We start from the raw sequence: 19482 nt of genomic DNA, 5'->3' as shown, positions 1-19482 counted from the left end.
ATTAGATCTAGTTAAAAAAAATAAATAATTAGTAAAGAATTAGTAGGATTTAGGTAGGATTTCTTATAAAATAGATATTTAAATAAATAAAATTCGTAATATTAAGTAAGAGATTAAATATAATAAGTAATAGCTTATCCCGCGGACAATATTTTTATATAGGATTTAGTTTACCTAGAGGTTAGTAGCGTTTTTTTATCCTTAAAATTTATAATATTATTATTATAATTAATAAATAAGATTATAATATTAAATAAGCTATTATTTAGATATAAGAGGTTAGTTAGATTAGAAGTAAAGTCCTCATGGAGATTAGTTTTATTAGGGGATAAATAAAGTTTATTTAAAAAACTTAAAGAACTTTTTAAGCTAATTACTAATATACGTAGCCCTAGTAATTAAGTTACTAGCTAGTATTTCTAGTTAGTATAATAATTTACTTAGAATAGTAAAGTAAATATAAAAAAGGCCCTTATTAATAATAGTTAAGCTTTTTAGATATTAATATATTAATTTTTTTAATAAACGTTAAAGATTAAAATTAAATTACTTAGTTATAGTTTAATTAGCTAAAGAGAATATTTAGAGTTAAACTAATTACGAGTTTAGGCTCAGTAATAGGTAACTTTATTTATAGCCGCTTCTTAGTTTTTTTTAAGGGAGGTAAAGGCTTATAATTATATTTAAATCTCTTAGTTTAGTATACGAATATTATCTTAGTTAAGTATTTACTATATTATTGTCCGCCCCTTGATTAGGGTTGTTATTTATTATTTATAAACTAGATAAAAAAGTATATACTTAGAAAATGCTTTAATTATTATTTAGTTTATAAAGAGAGTAGTTAAAAGTATTGGCCTAATGTCTTTTTTTCCCTTAATTTAACTAGATATATAGCGTATATATAATTAGTTAATAGCCTTTTTTAAAAAGTTTATTAGTACAGGGGATTATAAGTTAATATAACCTTATATTATACTCCGTAGTACTAATTAAGTTAAGTAACGGCGCTTATATTCTCTCGTCCCTTATTAATAATTAGAGTACTATAAATCCCGTAGTAGTAAATAATATCTTCTTAAATAAACTTCATAATATTCTTTAATATAATATTTATTATAATCCGGGCCTCTAGGTACCCTATAAATTCGTAATAAGCTTTAATAACCTTCTACTTCTTAATATATTATATATTTAAATAAATTCTTAAAAAGGGCTCGTAAATTAGAATAATTAAGATATAAGGGTTATTAAAATACTGTAACCTAGCTTTCTAATAAGCTTTATAAATCGTAATTAATTTTTTTAACTTTAATATATATTCCTAACTAGTAATATTATTTTACGAAGTAGAAATAAGTTACTTCCCGTCCCCTATACCCTAATTTATTATATACTTTATTAATTAAATTAACCTACCGGCGTTTATTATTAATTACTTATATTAAATGGGGTTAGGTCTTCGTCCCTTATTAAAATAAGAGCTTATATTAGATTATAAATCGTATTACCGTTTATTTAAATTGTTAAAATTAATGATATAATACGCCTACTAATTTTTTTTAATATAAGTAAGAAATAAGTAATTTGTTTTAAGAGATCTAACTAGTTCTTATTTAGTACTAGTATATTAGGTAAAATATTTATTTCTTTAATTAGATTAATAGAAAGCGTTATTATAACTATACGTAATAAAAAAAAAGGTCTTTATAACTCGTATTTTTTAGAACCTGTGTGTTAATAAAATCCTTAATATTTTTATTATATTTGGCCTTAATTAGGTCGGACGGGCCTAGGGGTTTTTATAATAGGCCGTCTATTATTATATTCTTTTTTATTATTAATATATTTAATTTCGAAATTAAAAAGTCTAATTTAGGATAGTTAATAAGTTATTATTATTAATAATAGGTTATTTATTATGCCGTTAATCTAAGTAATTAGAACTTTCGTATCGGTTTTTAATAAGAAATTAATACTAAATAAATAATTACGGAGGCGTTTTAGGCTTATAAGGACCCCTCATATCTTAAGTTTTTTTAAATCGTACTTAAGCTCTAGTTTTTTACTATATTCTGTTTTTATATTAAGTAATAGTATATTTATTATTAACGATTTAACTAAGTATACTACCCTATCCCTTAACGCTAATATTTATAATAAAGATAATTTACTTAGCCTCAGGGGCTATAGTTTAATAAAGTTAGGACTAGTGCTATAGTAATTACTTTTTAAGTATCTTTATTATTTTTAATTTATAATTTACTTTAGTTAAAAAAATTAATTTTTATTAAATAGGGAATATAATAGCGCTACTATTAAAGAAAAATACTTAATTTAATAGCGGTAGAATATTATAATTCCTAAGAATAATTAAATCTTAGAGACGTTCGTATACTTTTCTTATTTAAAGATCTTTAGGACCTTAGTTTAATCTGGTTACTTACCCTCTATCTTATAAAAGTAGTTAATAATAATTACGAATATTTAGTATTACTATAACTTAGCTTTTAATACTATATAACTAGCTAGTTCGATATTAATAAGGACCTAATTAATATTATATAAGTACTTATAAACGAATTATTAAATCCCTAAGTAATTAAGTAAGTATTTATTATTATAATAAGAGCGTAAGCCTTTAATTATAATATTATTAACGAACGTATTATAGTATTTAAAGATTAAGTTATAGAGGATACGAGTTATAATATAATAGAACTAGGCTATAGAATTCGTAGCTCTTATTAAGAGAGTATAGTATTAGTATAGGCTAAGCGGGGTTAAAAAGGTTATTAGATTATAACTCTTTTTTATCTAAGGAAATCTAGTTATATTTTAAAAGAAATTTAAGAAAAATATAAGTTAATCCGTAGCAAAGTTTTTAGAGAACTTATTTATATTTAGAGATTATTAAGTATTTTAGAGAGTAATAGTATTAATTTTAGTTATAAAATTAATTAATTAAAAAGCCCCTATCCTTTTTTATTACTAAGAACTATGGGTTCTAATATATAGTATAGTTTTTTTTAATAATTCCTTAAATAATACGCTCCCGGATTATTTTAAAGGCCTTCGGAATTAGTATTTTTTAGAATTAGGATCCCTTTTACTTACTAAGCTTTATAGGGTATTATTTTAATTATTTATAGTAGAGCTATTATAAGGTTAAAATAACTATATTTAAAGAACTTTTTATATTAACGCCTTTTCTTAATTAAGGAAGATTTACCGAAGTAGATCCTATTCCTTTAAGAGAAAATATTTATAATTTTCAAAAAATGTTTTTAAGCTAATTATTTATTAATTTAGTCCCCGGACTTATAGTTAAGAATTTAGGGGTAATTAGATCTCTATAAGGGCCTAATTAGTTTTATAATTTATCTTTAACCTCTTTAAGTTTTTTTAGTTTTTAATAAGGGTTACTATTAGGTATTAATTTATTTAATAGTATGTTATTTATTAATTAGATTTTTTTAATCTTTTTTTTATATGTAGTATTAATTTTAGTTACGCACAAGGTCTTATAAAAGCGTCCGTAATAGCTTTGTATTATTTAGTTATTTTATATTTAAGTTTTTTAATTTATTACTTAATTTGTTATTCTTTTTATTAAGAGGTAGGCTTTTTTTATTAGGGGTTTAAGTTATCCTAATTAGTTATTTTACCTAAGTAGTTCCTTATAGTACTTCGAGTAATTATTATTATTTTCTTAATTTAAGCTACTTATAGCCGGAATATATTATATACTATTATAATGTAATTTCTTTTACTTAGTTTTAATCTAAGACCATAATAAGGTACTCGTTATATTTTAATTTAAGTTCTAAATAGGAATTATCAGAGCTAGTAGTATTCCTAGTTATATTACTAATATTTAGTTTTCTAATTTAAAAAACCTCTTTAGTATATTATTTAAGTTAGGGTAAGATATTCGTTACGTTTTGAAAATTACTTATTTTAATTACTCTTACTAGAATCCTTAGTTTTGCCTCTTTAATATAGAGTAGAGTAGTAATTAATATTTTATTATACCTGAATAATAGTTTTGTATATTATATAAACGGAAGGCTAAGGAGTAAGGGATTAGAGATTTTTTTATTAATTTTTTAATAAAGAAGTACGTAAATATTTTATATTTATTAACTTATATATTTACGAAATAGAACTTATTAAACGTTATTAGATTGTTTAGATTATATTTAAAAGTTTATATTTATAGCTTAGTCGTAATATATAAAATACTAGCTTTTTTAATATATTATTTTAAAAAGATATTAACTTATATTTTAGTATTTAGAATAATAATAATTATAGATCTTTTATTATTTTAATTAATATTAAATATTTAGATTTTTAGTTAAAGGTGGGTATTAGTAATTAGGGAGAGCGGTAATTTAAATATTAAATTAGCGTCCGTAACTTAATTAATCTTAGCTACTTAATAAGGCCTAGGAATAATATTCTTATTATATTTATTTAAGAGGTTCTTAATATCCTTCTTTTATTAGCTATTTTTTTATAAAGTTAATTAATAACTTTAGTACTTTTTAATAAGATTTTATTTATATTAAAATAACCTTAATTACGTATTAAAGCGGCTAATACCTAGGTATATTTAAATATAATCTTTTTTTAAAAGGGCTATAAGAATTAAGATCGGGGCTTTAAGTTTTTTTTAATAAGCTTTTTTATTTTAACTTTAAGATTAAGGTTACGTAGTTAGTTTATAGTTATTATTTTTTATTATTTTATAATTAGGTAGTACCTAAGGGGTCTAATTAATAAAGCTAAGTATACGGACTAGGGTTTTAATTTCCTTAGGTTTAAGGAAGATTAATATTTAAAGTCCGGGGTTAGGCTTAGAATTTATACGTTCGTATACTTTAAGTACTTTATTATTATTACTAATTTCTATAACTTCTTTTCCATAATTAGAGAAGGTTATATTTTTTTTTAAGTTTATAATATATAATCTAGCTTCTAGACCTTATACGTTTCTTTAAAATAAGGTTTTATTATAAAGGTGCGGTTTTTAAGTAGTTTTTTTTATTAAATAGTATATATATCTACTTAGCTAGGGTAAAAATAAATCTAGTTAAACTACGTAAACGTATTTAATTATATTTATAAAATTAATTATAAAAAAGTGCGGAGTATTATTTACTAAGGAAGTCCGATTTATTAATCGAGGATCTATTTAGCTAAGAACTTAGTATTCTCTTTAGTTAATAAATTAGCTACGTAAAGAGAAAAAGTAATTTAATTAGTAATTCTTTACTTATATCCATTTTTAATTATAATAAAGGGGATATTATTTATAAAAAATAAGGCCGTCTCGTTTTTTTATAATACTACGCGCCCTAGATTAAGAAAAAGAGGTAGGCGTTTTTTATTAAAAGTATACTAATTATAGTCCTAAATAAACCTATGCTCCTATATATAATAGTATTAGTAACGATCCTTAGGCCCTATTATAAGTAGCTAATTAAGTTAAGTAGCGCTAATATCAAAGACGTAAGTAGGGCCTCGAGAGTATATACTATTTTAATAGATTTTTAGTTTACTTATCCCGTTAATAAGGTCTAAGTTAGTATTATTAGTAGCTAATTAGTTAAGTTAAACTTTTATTATTAGCTAGCGAGGCTATTAATAATTCTAATATTTATACTAAGTATTATTACGTACTTAAGGTATTAGTAGTCCTTAGATCTAATTAGGTTAGCTTTATTTATTTATAAAAAGAGGATTATATTCCTTTTTATATATAATTACGTTAAAGAGCCTAGCTTTAAATTTTATATATTTTATTAATTTAATAAAACTATTTAGAATAACTCTAACTTTTTTAGCTATTTCTTTTTACGATATTAATATAAAATTATTTATATATAGCTTTAATTAAGCTCTTATTAGTTATAATATAAAAGTCTTATTATTTAGTACGGGTAATTATATTATTAATTTTTAGTAAATAAGGCTTAGGTAGAGTTTAGATTAAAAAAATAAGATAGGAGGTCCCTTAGTAACTTATTTAATTTATTCCTTTTTATTAAGAAAATAGTTAGTATTTTATTTCTTATATTCTTTTAATAAAAGTCCTTAGCCTAGGCCTAAGGTAGTCCTTTAATCGCATCCTTAATAGGAGTTTAATAATCTTTTTTTATAATATACGTAATAAGTTTATTTTTAAATTAGTCAGGGACCTTCCTGATCTTATATTAATCCTCGAACTTTTTTAAGAACTTTATAATATTATTACTTTTAAAAAATAGTAATTCCGTCTTAACTAGGGAACGGTATTTTTATAAAAAGCTTATATTATTTATTAGATTAGTTTAAAAAGTAGTAGAACTCTTACCCTAAGGTATTATTATCTAAATCTAAGTAGTAATAGTATTTAAAAAGGTATTAATTAAAGCGTTTATACCTCCTAGGGAGTAATTAGCTTCTTCTAATTTAAAATATAAGTAAATTTATTAAAAAGAGTAGCTTTTTTATTATTAAATAATTTAATAATTTATAGATCTTAATAGATTATAAAAGTAGGGTTAATAAACGGACTATTAAAAGGGGAAAAGTTAGGGTTATTTAATTAAACGTCCTAAAGGGTATTAATAATAGTAAACGTAACGTATTAGTTATTTATATTATTAATTTAGTTTTATTAAAAAATAAGATTTATTAATTTTATTTATAATTTTAATAACTCCGTATTAATTTATTAAATCTAAGTAATATTTAAAAAGGGAGGAGAATAGTTATTTTAATAATTAGAGCTTTATAATAATACTAATTAAGCTTATATAAGTAACTTTCTTTAGTTTTTATTATACTAACGATTATAACCTTAGTTATATATTATATTAGGCTTATAATAATATTAATTAAAATTATTAATAAGTTTAAATAAAAGCTAGATTTATAAATATTCTTAAGCTAACAGATCCGTATTTTTAAACTAATTTATTATTAAGTTTTTTAAGTTATATTAATTAATAAAGAATAGTTTAGCTAAATAATTAATTATATTTATTAATAGGCTCTAAGAGCTCTGTTCTTAACTTATTCTTTGTTTTATTATCGTATTATAACGTTAATTATACGTTTTTTAAATATAATTAAGCTTAATTTAGTTTTTAATTAATCTCGCTTCTTTATTTTATTTATTATTATAACTTCTCTAGGTTTATTATTATCCCCTTCTCTTATTTAATTTTATTTATTCTCGCGCTTTTTTTATTTTAATTTTGGTTATTATTATTATTAAGTTATTACGTTTAGATTAGGCTTTTTGGCCGCGCGCTTTTTATTTTAATTATAATATTATTATTATCTTTTTAATCTATTTATTATTTAATACGTAAAGAGGGGATTTTTAGAAGGGGAGATTATTAAAAATATATAAAATAGAGAGGATTTTAGTAATATAGTACTTTAAAAGAACTATTTATATTTATTAAAATAATATAAGATACCTTTTTTTAATCGGGTAGGAATTACTTTAATTAAGGAGATATAAGTCTTTTAATTAGAAATATTATTAAGTTTAATTAAAAAGGTAAATTTTTTAATTATTTTATATTATTATATTTAAAAATAAATTATTAAAAAGGTTTAAATCCGATCTTAAGAAAATATATAGTATAATTAAAGTTAAAAAGATATACTATCCCTTTATTTCTATTTCTAATTAGGGTCCCTACTTTTATATCCTCTTTTAATTAGCCTATATAGTATTTATTTTTTTATACTAATTAAACTCTAAAAAAGAACTACTAAAACTAATCGCCCCTGCCCTACTTTAATATTAATATTAATAAGCTATTTTTAATATATTTAGATTTTATTTTTCAATAAAAAAAATAGTACTTTATATACTTTTTAATATTATAATTGATATTTCTAAGTCTTAAGAGCCTTAGCTACCTAGCTATAAATTTAATAATATTAGCATTTTTTAATTTAAAATCTAAATAAAATATAACCATTTTAAAATTAAAAAAATATAAAGCTTACTTATTTAAAACTAATTTATGTATTATTTTTTACTTATTAAAATAAAGAATATTATTTTAAAAAGCGGAAAAAGAAGTTAGTTCTTTATAATATACAGAAATTTATATCTATATTATTTGTTTAATTTCTTTATTATATAAGTATTTTAATAAGCTAAAGTATTTAATCTTAAAAAACCAAAACTCGTATAATAAATAAGGAAGTATATAAAAAGTAATAAGATTTTATTTTTTTATAATATTCGTTAAAATTAGTTAATTTATAAGTATTATAACTATTAAAAAATTAAGAAGTAATAAGAGCCCTTTATATAAATCTTTATATACTAATTAAAATATTTTAATTAATTTAAGCTAATATTATTTATTATTTATTTATTTTCTATTTAAATAAATATATTATATAGCTAACAATTAGTTATTAATATATCAAAAGAGGAGGTAATATTTATTTTTTATAATAATATATAAAAATAGTACTTAGCTATTTATATATATATTTTAAATAATAAAAACTTATTTTTAATTATTAAGTTATTTTATATAAGGCCTTTTATGATAATTAAAAAATCGTATTAACTTTTATATATAATAATATTCTTATTAAGAAGCTTATTTTATTAAAATTATAAATATTATTATTATATATTTCGTACTTCGTAATTATGTTTTATATAAGAGTAAACTAGCTTTATATAATAATAAGATATTTAACTAAGGCTTTTTAATAATTAATTTAATATTAAAATTATATTTTTAATTTAGGGACGCGTTATATAAAGTTGTTTATTTATTATAGTTTAATATTCGTTTTATTATATATATTTAAGAATTAATTAGTTATTTTTTATATATTTTTTTATTATAAAAGAACTTTTAATTGATTAAGTTAATAATTTATTTAAGAATTAGCTTTTTTTATTATAATTCTTTTTATTAAATTTAGTTATTTTTTTATAATATATTCAGTACGTTAATAGTAGAGGGTTAATTTAAAGATTTTTTTAAAAAAAAATAGCTCTTTATATAAATATTTTTAAGCTTTTTTTAATAGCTTAGAAAGTAAGAATAATCTAGTTTTTTATTTAAAAAAAATTTATATATTTATATATATAGAAAAGGTATTTTAAAAATAAAAAGAGTAAAATTATAAGGATATACGTTACTCGTTATAATACGTCGCTCGCTATACAAGTACGTTATTTAATAAATAATTAAAATAAAGAATTAATTTATAATCGGGACTTATATATAAGACAAGCCGCAGCTAGGCTCTAAAATATAATTATTATAACTCTTTTAATAATTAAGTTAATATTAGATCTTATAATTATTCTTAATTATTTTATTAAGAACCCTTTTAATAACATTATAATTAGCTATGAGGTATTATTCAAAATATTGTAAAGAAACCTACTGTAATATGAATAGTTTAATGTCTTTTTCAATAGCTTGAAGTATAAGAATAGTACGAATTTTATTTAAAATAAAAAAAAGTTGTTATTATGTATAAAGAAATGTTTATTAAAATAGAGAGTATAAAGAGAAAAGAAAAAGTAAGCGACTTCTTATAATAAGTACCTCGCTATATGTATATATTATTGGAAATTCATTAAAATATTTACATATATGTATAATAAATAATCTTTAATTTATAAAATTGTTAAAACTCAGTATTGTTGTTCTCAATTAACTTTAGAAATAGCTATTTGTTTTATTAATTACTAAGCTAAAAGCTCTTCCCTAATACCTACTTTCTCTTACACTCATAGCTTCGTATAGCATCGTTGAACCGGCCATTACCATCAGCCAAATTATCATCATCCTGGTTACGGTACGACTCTCCTCGACATTGTCGTTCTCTGTAAATAACAAATAGCTTTCTTAGTCAAGAAACCTTTCAAATAATAATTCTTCTTTCTAAGGTTACACTTACCGATACCAAGTGCAAGTATCTCTATTCCTATTATCATTGCGAATAGAGCTGATGCGGTCAACGAAACTCTCCGGGACATTGTCTGTATAAAGCTCCTCTGTAAGTAAGATGCTAGTAGCGACTGACTAAGCACAGAGATAAGCGCTCAATCTTAGAAAGGAACTCACAGCAGGATCCTGTCTGAATGACGTCGGTTCGGCAGCGGCCTCTGAAACGGGTGTCATCACACATAAAGACAGAAGCCTCAGCGCGAGCAAAGATAGCTGGGGTTGAAGCCTCGTCTATAGGGGCAGCGATTATTATTGCTGCGAGTGCTCCTAGGCACGCCAAAGTTGATGTAGTGAAGCCCATTATGATTGAGTTGATTGTATAGTTCGATATAGTACTTATGTAAGAGATGCAGACATCTTGGGAGCAGCTTCAGCAAGACATGGGGTTTAAATACTAAACGACGGTGACAAAGTTATCAGCCCTGCATTCCTTTACCGTACCGTAGAAACCGCCTGAGTCCATAGGCTGTTAGATATCAACCAGGTTTCCTTGTTCCATGGACCTTCATCATGAAAGTAATCTACAGCCTGAAGTATGTCCAGGGCTGCGAAACGCCACGGTATCCTTGTTAATGCATGCGATTAACGATGAGCAAAAGATATTTTAAAGAAGCTAGGTTTTCTGCGAACATATCACCCATTCTTTACGGTATGCCCGCAGAGACCCTTGAAAGTCTGTGCTGCTTTCCCAACGAGACGACATCTTTCACACACGTGTAGCACCACTTTCGCACTCCGTAGCAGGTCTTAGCAAACACATTTGAAATAATACACAAGACCGGGTGCTATTACATATTCGAAGGGGATTTTTGGGCTTCTGTAATTGAATTCTAGATGAATTTGAGTTCCTGAACTTACGTCTGATGCACCTGCTCTAGATCCACGTTCTCAAACACAGGCAGGCCAAGCTCGTGATTTTAACATCTTTTGTGGGCGCTCGGCCTCGAAACCAAACAAAATTGGTTTGATGTCGCGCCTCGTTAAAGCAGATGGGTGGTCATCTGAGCTAAAGCTTCGTCTGTTGAAACCAGAAATTGATGCCCATACCATTTTGCCTCATGAGCACGTGCTCGGCAGCTCGTCCAGCACTCGTCTTTTGATTTCAGTCTGTCACTCTACCCAGTCTTTCGGTTGCAATGCGCTCTCAACGACCATCATCAAGCGTGTTTAGTCACCCTCGTTTGGCTCTCGACATTAACTTCAGATATGAAGTCTCTCTATCGGACGAAGACGTGGCCAAAGCTCCAAAATCATGCTTTCTTCCTGGTCAAACTGATACCCACATCTCGCCTTTGATCTCTCGGTAGCTTTGATGACCTACGGTAATCTATATAACTCGGGGGTAGCCTCTATAGAGACACGCCGTCCCGTCATCGGAACGTCCTACTATTATGTTCTTGCTGATATTGTATTGATGGGTCGTGCCTCCTACCACATAACTCAGGACAATTCTGATTGACTTGAGCCTCTTATTCCAGTACTCCTAGCCTGGTGTAGTTTGTTGACCCGACATGTTGTCATCCAATAACTCAAAAGTTTGGCTTGATACCTGGAGACTGTGGAGAAGGCTTCAATTGTCAGTGGACTGGAGGCATATCACGTGACCTAGATTGCATAATCACCGAGATCCACACCGGTTTGCACCTTTATTCTCAGAGCGACCCTCTGCTACTTTCCAGTAGACAATCTTTCTCTAGAATCCACCTCGATGCCCCTATTGTGATCATACAACAAAGTCCAAGAAATGATGGCATTGTACGATGTCATACTGTCGTTTATAGTGCATGATAGATGGCACAACCGCTCGCTTAACTTTGAATTGTGCCCCTTTCCTATTTAATCTTCTTTTGCATTTATCCCTTCATCTCATCCGTCGGAAGAGAAGACTTGGAAAAGAAATGGCAAGAGTGCCTTCCGTCATGCCTTCATTCTTGTAGTGTTCAGGGTAGATCTACCTTCAATGGCATCTCCTACAGGCACATAGCGAATATATCCAGGCTACTGAACCTATGGTATAGGTAGCTTGACTCAAGGCTTGCTCTTGACGGTCCCCCAGCTGAAAACTTGAATAGTAGCCTGAAATTCGTTCACAAGAGCAGCTCTCATTAGTTTCTTGGCTTGCATCATCGCACCGTCAAGTCAGACCCTAAACACTAAGTTGATCATGTTTCCTCAGCCCATGGCCGGGGCTGAAATCAACTTCAGCCCTGAGGGAATGCAACGCGTTTCGTCGCACATAGGTGGAATGGGCAAACATTCATGCTAGCTGCTAGCACGAGATTAAGGTCTGTTACTCGGCACACATAGCTCGAGCACATTCATACTCCAGCCAAAAGCAATCTTCCCACTCGTAAACATCAGATGATATTATGACACTGGGATAATTGAATTGTCAGTGAAAGCACGCGCCAGTCTAGTGCAGGACTTCACATTGAATGTCTCTGATATTTCTTGGGTAAATTTGGCAAGCTGAATCAACGGGATGGGATAATGGAGAGACACCAGCATTCCATACGTTGCTTGTGGCCATTGGAGCCATTGGACCGCAGCTGCTATTATCGTTCAACAATGGCATGTCTGCAAAAGCTATATCCTCTTATTTTCGGCGTTTATGGAATAATAGAGAGTCTAGATTTAGTTCTAGCTCGTCGAATGAGATGGCTCATTCTTGAATCTTAGACTCACTGTGATGCACAAGCGGTCTCGGACACGCCTCGTCGGTTATTTACTTAAGGAGTGCTAGGATGCTATCTGTCTTCCCAAACTCGGTATGATAAAGATAGGATGACAAGGCCTAAACGGCTCGTCCTAGTAGCTACGCCACTACGCCGCTTGCCTGCAGATATCATTCACAGTGTCGACTTCCAGCCACTGTTAATTCTCAAGCCTCCGCAATCTTTGCGTTCTCGAAACCGGGAAGCTTGATCTCTGCTTATATAATTTCCAGGTCTTTACCAATTTGAGACATCTGTAGAAAGGAACATACAACTTGCATCTGCAAAATAGTCAAAGCAGCGCGATGGTGGTGTCAAAATAGTCAGACTCTGACTATTGAACTCTAGCAACTAATACTCCTCCTCCACGAACTTTAAACATTTTGGTTTCTGGATACAAGCGAAAGCCGAGGTTGCTTCAAACTTGGGCTTGACATCGGAAGCCCTTCTCTTTCCTTTTCCACCCTTTCCAGCCCCTACAGCCTTTCCTCCGTTCCCAGGTTTGCCAGCCTTTCTTGCGTGCCTTGTCTCCGACCATGGTAAATGTAAGCTAGCTTTTCATTAGATTTCGAGTCTGAATAAAGATAAAGACAAAGAAGTGAATATTTACAGCAGCGCGGCACCGTTTTCCCGGGCGTTCGACTTGACAACCAAATGCCGAGGGTTGATACAAATAGTCTGTCCACATAGGTGGCTTACGTCCAACCCCTCGAATAGACTGTCTTTGGCATTACTTCGATGGAAAGCAACAATGGCCAATCGGTGGCTATATAGCGTCTTTGCGTCCTTCTTCGCCACCCCTGAAAAGACCGGTTTCGTTTCAACGTACCCCTTTTTAACGTCGTACATATGTTAGTATACACATACTTGTAGATGGCAAGTCGCATGAAGGGGATATACAGCTTTGGTCGGTCTTTTTTGGCAAAGTCTGCATCCATTTAGCGTCCCCTTTGCGGGCCCGTAAGAAGGTAAGGAATGGATGCACTGTGGTTTGAAGAACAAGGATAAGTACGGATGGCGATTATGGAAGCTTCTAAAGAAGTATACATTAGGATGGAGGTGAAGTCTCACTGCAGGACAGGACTTCACGATATCGTGCGATGAACGCGTCCGAAAGGGACGCGCTCAACATGCATCAACTTCCGTAATTCGATGTACAGAGTGTGCCATTGCCACATCAAGAAGCCGGCATTACGATGCTGGTAATCAGCTAGTAAGGGAAAGATGTATCGAAAGTAGGATGGACACGTATCCATAATATTCTTGCAAAATAATCGTTTTTGTAAGGTAGGATATGGACGCAGGGAGCTGGAAAAACGGTGTGAGCAATCCTACAATATCGAGACCCTGCTCAAGAAACCCTTTCTGCGTGTCAATAGGAGTAACCCAGGAACTGTAAACTTGAGCTTTTTGTCAACGTTGGTATCCGTAGTAGAGAGCCTATGCATGCAATCTTTTGGAGTCTAGCACTGTGAAGCTCGGAGAAGATGGCAGTACCAGGCTATGTCTATCGGCAGACAGGACGGTCTTCTGGATGGAAAACACGACGGTTCGGACGGAGCTGTGATCGGGCGCTGTCTACTCCGTGCCTTAGCATCTAGGCCCGGTCCCTTCCGGCCCCTACGAGAGCCTGCCAGGCCCCCATAAAAACTTCGTTCACAAAGAAAACTATTCCGTACGAATATCTAAAGGTACCTTGGGTATGGATACGAAAACAATATCTCGGTAATATCCTAAACCTATCGTTTCTGAACCTTATTTGACTACCGAATAGATGCTGCATATTCTGATGGATGCTGCGTCTAAGTTGTGTCCCGGCTAACATGTTGTCAGTCTCCTTCAATACGACTTGAATCTTCAGGTTCAGATTCCTTGATCTCGGGACTCGGAGGTTGGGCCGCGATGGGCGGTCAGCCGAATAGTTTCAACTTAGATAATGAGGTGCTGGTTGGTGGATGTGTGGACTTGGTACCTATGTATTCGTACACCCCAGAGGCTTAGTCTAGGGTACCTGAGACAGGTGGGGGTCCGGGTCCTGACTCATCACGTGCAAAGAAGCTTGTTGGGGGGAATGGAAATTGCCGCCTTCCATGGTTTTCCCCCCCACGGGCAGTGAACCGTTGATTGGCAGGTCTGGATGGGCGGCATGGAAAACACAAAACACCTTGGCTACTCTGTCACAGGAGCAATTCCCGTTATTGTTCAGTGCATATGGGGCAGGCTGATCTGGGGTACGATTTAGATTCTCTTTGATTACGAAAGTAGCCGTGAGATTGTTCCTTGACGGGAATCGCCGGGACAGATGGCCCCGACCCGGCCATCGCTAACCTGAGGCTACCACTGAGATTCTTCCCAGCTGCCCACGTCCCGACTCCCAAGGTGGCAAGGTCCAACAGTCCAAGGATAGGGCTACTAAAACACTTCAAAAATTTTCACGATGCCCTCATTTAGGCTAGAGCGGGTCTACGATGCTCGTGTCAGACACGCTAAGATAGGGGACTCGGAACCCCGCGGTCTTTATCCTTTTCAATTAAGCTCAGACCTACCCTAGGGTGCTTCAATACCTGTGCCTCAAATCATGAGGGATTCAAACTCACTCGCGATTTGATGCTTCTCTCTGAACCCGTACCCCCCTGTGCTTCACACCGTCCATGAAGTATCGTCGAGCAGCACAATACTCGCTCGCAACCTCCGCGTAGTGAGGCGAGTTGCATGTCATGGGCCCCGTTGCGCATCCGCTGCCGCCCTCAGGCAGTCTTCCGCCTTTGCGCACCTTGAATCAGCTCACCGAAGCCGATATCGCCACCGTCCTACAGAACCTGTCTGTCATCTACTGCCCCTTGGCCGTGTCCGTCGGCTTTCAGCTCACCCCTGAGACACAAAAGCTCGCTCATCATGATTCATCTCTCGCTGACTCTGGCTACGTGTCGGAGACAGACGATGATCACGAAGAGATTGACGGCCTCGACCATCACATTGCCGCTCTCAAGGTCGACGTCTTTGAGCGCAATTGTGCCGAGCGCTGGTTGACTGGCTTCATCGCCAAAGCCGAGACTCTTTCTTGCTTCGAATCCCAGGACGCTTGTCAAAACGCACTGGACCAGGCTTCTTGCGTCCTCGAATCTTTCTTCGCCGCCCCACCAGATGATGATGCCTCGGCCGAGGAAGATCAGGATTACACGCGCGATTTCGCATTCCAACTCTCGCTCCCCAAACCACCATCAGCAAGTGTTCCAGTCGCCATTCGACTCAACGACAGGTTGGCGGGTACAAACTCGGCTGACCCGGACGACGTCGGTCTCCAGAGCTGGGGCGCCTCCATCATCCTGTCAGACATCATATGTGCCTCGCCAGAGCGCTTTGGTCTTTCCCAACCTCGACTGGGTATTTCGCCACGCATCATTGAACTCGGCGCCGGCACGGGACTTGTGAGTCTCATGCTCGGCAAAACACTGCCTCACTTGGGAGCATCTAGTCCGACCATCGTTGCAACTGATTATCACCCGGCTGTGCTTGAGAACTTGCGCGCGAATGTTGCCCTCAACTTCCCAACAGCCAAGCCCACTCACGTTCAGACCGCCAATCTCGACTGGGCAGCACCTGTCCTGGATGCACCCCTCCATGTTCCCGCCGACATCATCATCGCGACCGACGTCATCTACGCGCCGGAGCACGCTCTCTGGCTGCGTGACTGTGCGACTTGCCTACTCGCAGATTCTGGCGTGTTCTGGCTCCTTGTCACAGTGCGGCGCAACGGCCGCTTCAACGGCGTCAGCGACAGCGTCGAGTCTGCCTTCACGGCTAGTGACAGTCCCAAGCGGTCAGGCGGCAAGAGGCTCGCCATCCTGCAATCAGAGGAACTGCAGAAACGGTGCGGAGTGGGACGAGGAGATGAGAGTGGCTACAAGCTTCTCCAAATTGGCTGGACCTACGAATAGACGACCAAATAGATGGACCACAGGCGATCAGATGAAACACACGACATTCTTCACCAATAGACTATAGAGACTACATAGATAGATGATAAACGGACGAGACGAGCATCATAGACGCAGTCTGCACAGCGAGTGCAAACACATCAGCATACAAATCACAGATGTCCGTCCTCGCATAGAGTATAGATAGATTATTACATAGATATGCATACATCAACATTGACAAATCAGTTGCAGCTCACGTACGGAAGCTGGGCCGGCCTGAGGCTTCAGCGTGAATGCTCCGGACGAGGTAACCCAAGCTTGCCTGATTCTGCGGATCATCTCAATTTCAGTTGCATGCAACGATGCCTCTAGTCGAAATTGTTCTTCTCCGGGGCTGATGCCGTCACGCCGGTACCGCCGCGAGCAACGACCCCAGACCCATGCCGAACCAAACCAATTCTGACCCATGCACCAAAAGAAACATGCTAATTACCTGTACTACATGGAGAACTTCATTCTAAGAACGAGTACTCCGTATCCGTACCTGTCCATCACCCCGGACTGGGAGGGGAAATTCGCAGGGTGGCCGCAGCGATCGGTGCCAGCTAGAGGTGTCCACATCGGAGCCGGGCCCCCGGGCCCCCGGACCCAGAAAAAATATTGACGCAGTGCTACCTTACCTTACCTTACCAGACGCGAACGCGTCACACACGCGATAAACTCGTTGACAGCGCAACTTTCCCGCAGCATCCTGCTTGCTCTCCGATCACGAACCCGTTCTTTGCTTGTGTCTGCCCTCAATACTAGCATACAAATTCTTCTCCGCCCGTAATCATGCCTCGAGGTAGACCTTCGTCGAAGTATGCGAAGCAAGGTAAGAAGAATTTCCAACTGCCAAAGTCTCTCTGCCTAGCTCTCTCATAACTCCCCATGCGTTCCCAATCTCGTCCTATTGCGCCCTCATTGACGCCCAAAACCTTTGGCAGACATTCCCTATGACGCGATCAGCAAAATCGTGGCGCATACTCTTGATCCCGATACCGCGCTCGTGACCCTTACCGTTCTCGCCAAAGGCTCCCGCCTAGATGTTTCCGAATGGGATGTCCAGGAGCATCGACCGACTTTGCTATGCGACTACTGGGCCAGCTTTCCGGGCAAGACGCGCCAAGACGTTCTCGGAATCGGAGAGCTTTACCATCCCTTTCGTCTGCTACGCCACCGTCGTGTTCGGGGCCAATGGCAAGTACTGGTGCAATGGCTTGGGTATACGAGCGAGGGAGAGGATGTTTCTTGGGAGCCGGTCGTGAAAATGCGTGCCGATGCGCTGGACGTGTTGGCAGACTACTGTGGGTACGTAAATGATGAGAGTGTAAATGCTGCGTTACTTGGACCCATGGCACGAGGGGATGCAAATGGCGAGGTAGAGGGTCAGCCTCAAGTCACAACTCCTGCCGCCGCAAGACACTCAGCGAAGAGGAAGAGGGACAGTCTGGTCGAGCCGTCCGAAATTCCCAGCGAGAAACGACGACGCTGTAAGTCCTTCCTGTTCCCAACCAACGATAGTTGATCAATCCTTGGCTGACTCAAAGCATAGCATCCAGACATGATTCAACACCAACCACAAAAACTCACCTGCCCAGATCCTCGACGTCAGCATCCAAGCGAAAACAATCGAAACTCCCCCAAGACGACTCCCAGTCGCTGTCAACCCCCAGAGCAACTGTCTCGATCCAAAAGCAATCCAAGATATCGACCGATGATAGCAAGAATGCCGGTGCATCTCCTGCACCATCACAATCTCTGCCCCGGCGGAAGAGTACGCGAGGAGCCTCCATTGAGCCCGCAGCATCTCTCGACGCTGAGCGCCTGAGCCCTGCAGACGTCCCCCGCACAATGCTGTGGTTCATGGACGACTTCACTGTGGGCGATATGCAGAAGGTCTGCCGCTTCATCGACGAGCACTGCACGGGAAAATTACGTCTGCCTCTATACAGTGGTGGTGACTGGGACGGGAAGGCTGCTAGCGGCAGATGGGAGGATGTTTTCATGGTGAGCCCGCTTGGACGGTTGGGCAGGTATGACAATGAGGATGAGAAGGAAGAGTGATTGGGATCACTCTCTGGCAATGCCTGCAGAGGCAAGCAGTTTCCCGGCGTTTTGTAGCGACTGGAATGGCAATCAGTCCATATGTTAAGGAGGGCAGTGAGCACTCGCGTGTTGAGCAAGTCGCAGCCGCCTCAATCATTTTCAAGGAACAAAGTTGGCAGCGTAGAAAAGGATAAGCTAGCTGTTCGTTGACTGATAACGAAGTTTCTGGTGTTCACGATGACAAAGTACTAGAGCATCCTGTGCTCGGCAATTAGAAGATGAGCTGTTTGCCAAACGCGATGAACCAGATTTCCCCTTAAGTATGAACAGAGTAGCAGTGCGCTCAAGATCTACCAAACCTTTCAAATCTTCTGGCACAGCATTGAGCTTTCAGCATTTTGCTTGCGCTGGCATTCATGCGCCGCTTCACCTCCGCAGTGGCTGACGGCACAGTAAGGATTCCTTCACCAAGAACAGCAATGCGTACTAAGGATGGCATCAACCACGCCGTTGCGCCACCGTGCCAACTCGGACAAAGCAACTCTCTCTGAAGGGGTGCATCAGCGTATCCAGCTCACTGGGCGGTTAAAAGAGTTTTCTTCACCGGGGCTAGCGCTTGTTTGCCGACCGACCTTAACCGCCCTATGGGCTGACAAAAGATATCAAGGTTGACTTGTGTTGGTTTAAAGGATGCAAAACCCGGCTAGCCTGTGAATTTCTGAGCCAGAATTGGCTCTCAAAGCGGTATTTCTCCAG

The 19482-nt window shown here is 35.0% G+C and overlaps 2 protein-coding genes across 2 annotated transcripts; both read left to right on the top strand.

Moving 5' to 3' along the window:
* Positions 1-15435: 15435 nt before the first annotated feature.
* On the top strand, positions 15436-16656 carry N0V96_010796 (uncharacterized protein; the record flags this gene model as incomplete). The annotated part of the gene is made up of 1 exon (XM_053189146.1): positions 15436-16656. One exon carries the CDS (start codon positions 15436-15438, stop codon positions 16654-16656), a length of 1221 nt encoding a protein of 406 aa, XP_053053134.1.
* Positions 16657-17472: 816 nt separating this feature from the next.
* N0V96_010795 (uncharacterized protein) lies at positions 17473-18744 on the top strand (the record flags this gene model as incomplete). The annotated part of the gene is made up of 3 exons (XM_053189147.2): positions 17473-17512; positions 17625-17988; positions 18279-18744. 3 exons carry the CDS (start codon positions 17473-17475, stop codon positions 18742-18744), a joined length of 870 nt encoding a protein of 289 aa, XP_053053135.1.
* Positions 18745-19482: the final 738 nt, after the last annotated feature.

This window comes from Colletotrichum fioriniae (genome assembly GCF_027942845.1).
Source record: "Colletotrichum fioriniae strain IMI 355084 chromosome Unknown scaffold_15, whole genome shotgun sequence".
NCBI classification, from domain to species: Eukaryota; Fungi; Ascomycota; class Sordariomycetes; order Glomerellales; family Glomerellaceae; genus Colletotrichum; species Colletotrichum fioriniae.
Note: the sequence above shows the minus strand (reverse complement) of the source record. Positions and strands in the feature narration are given on the sequence as shown.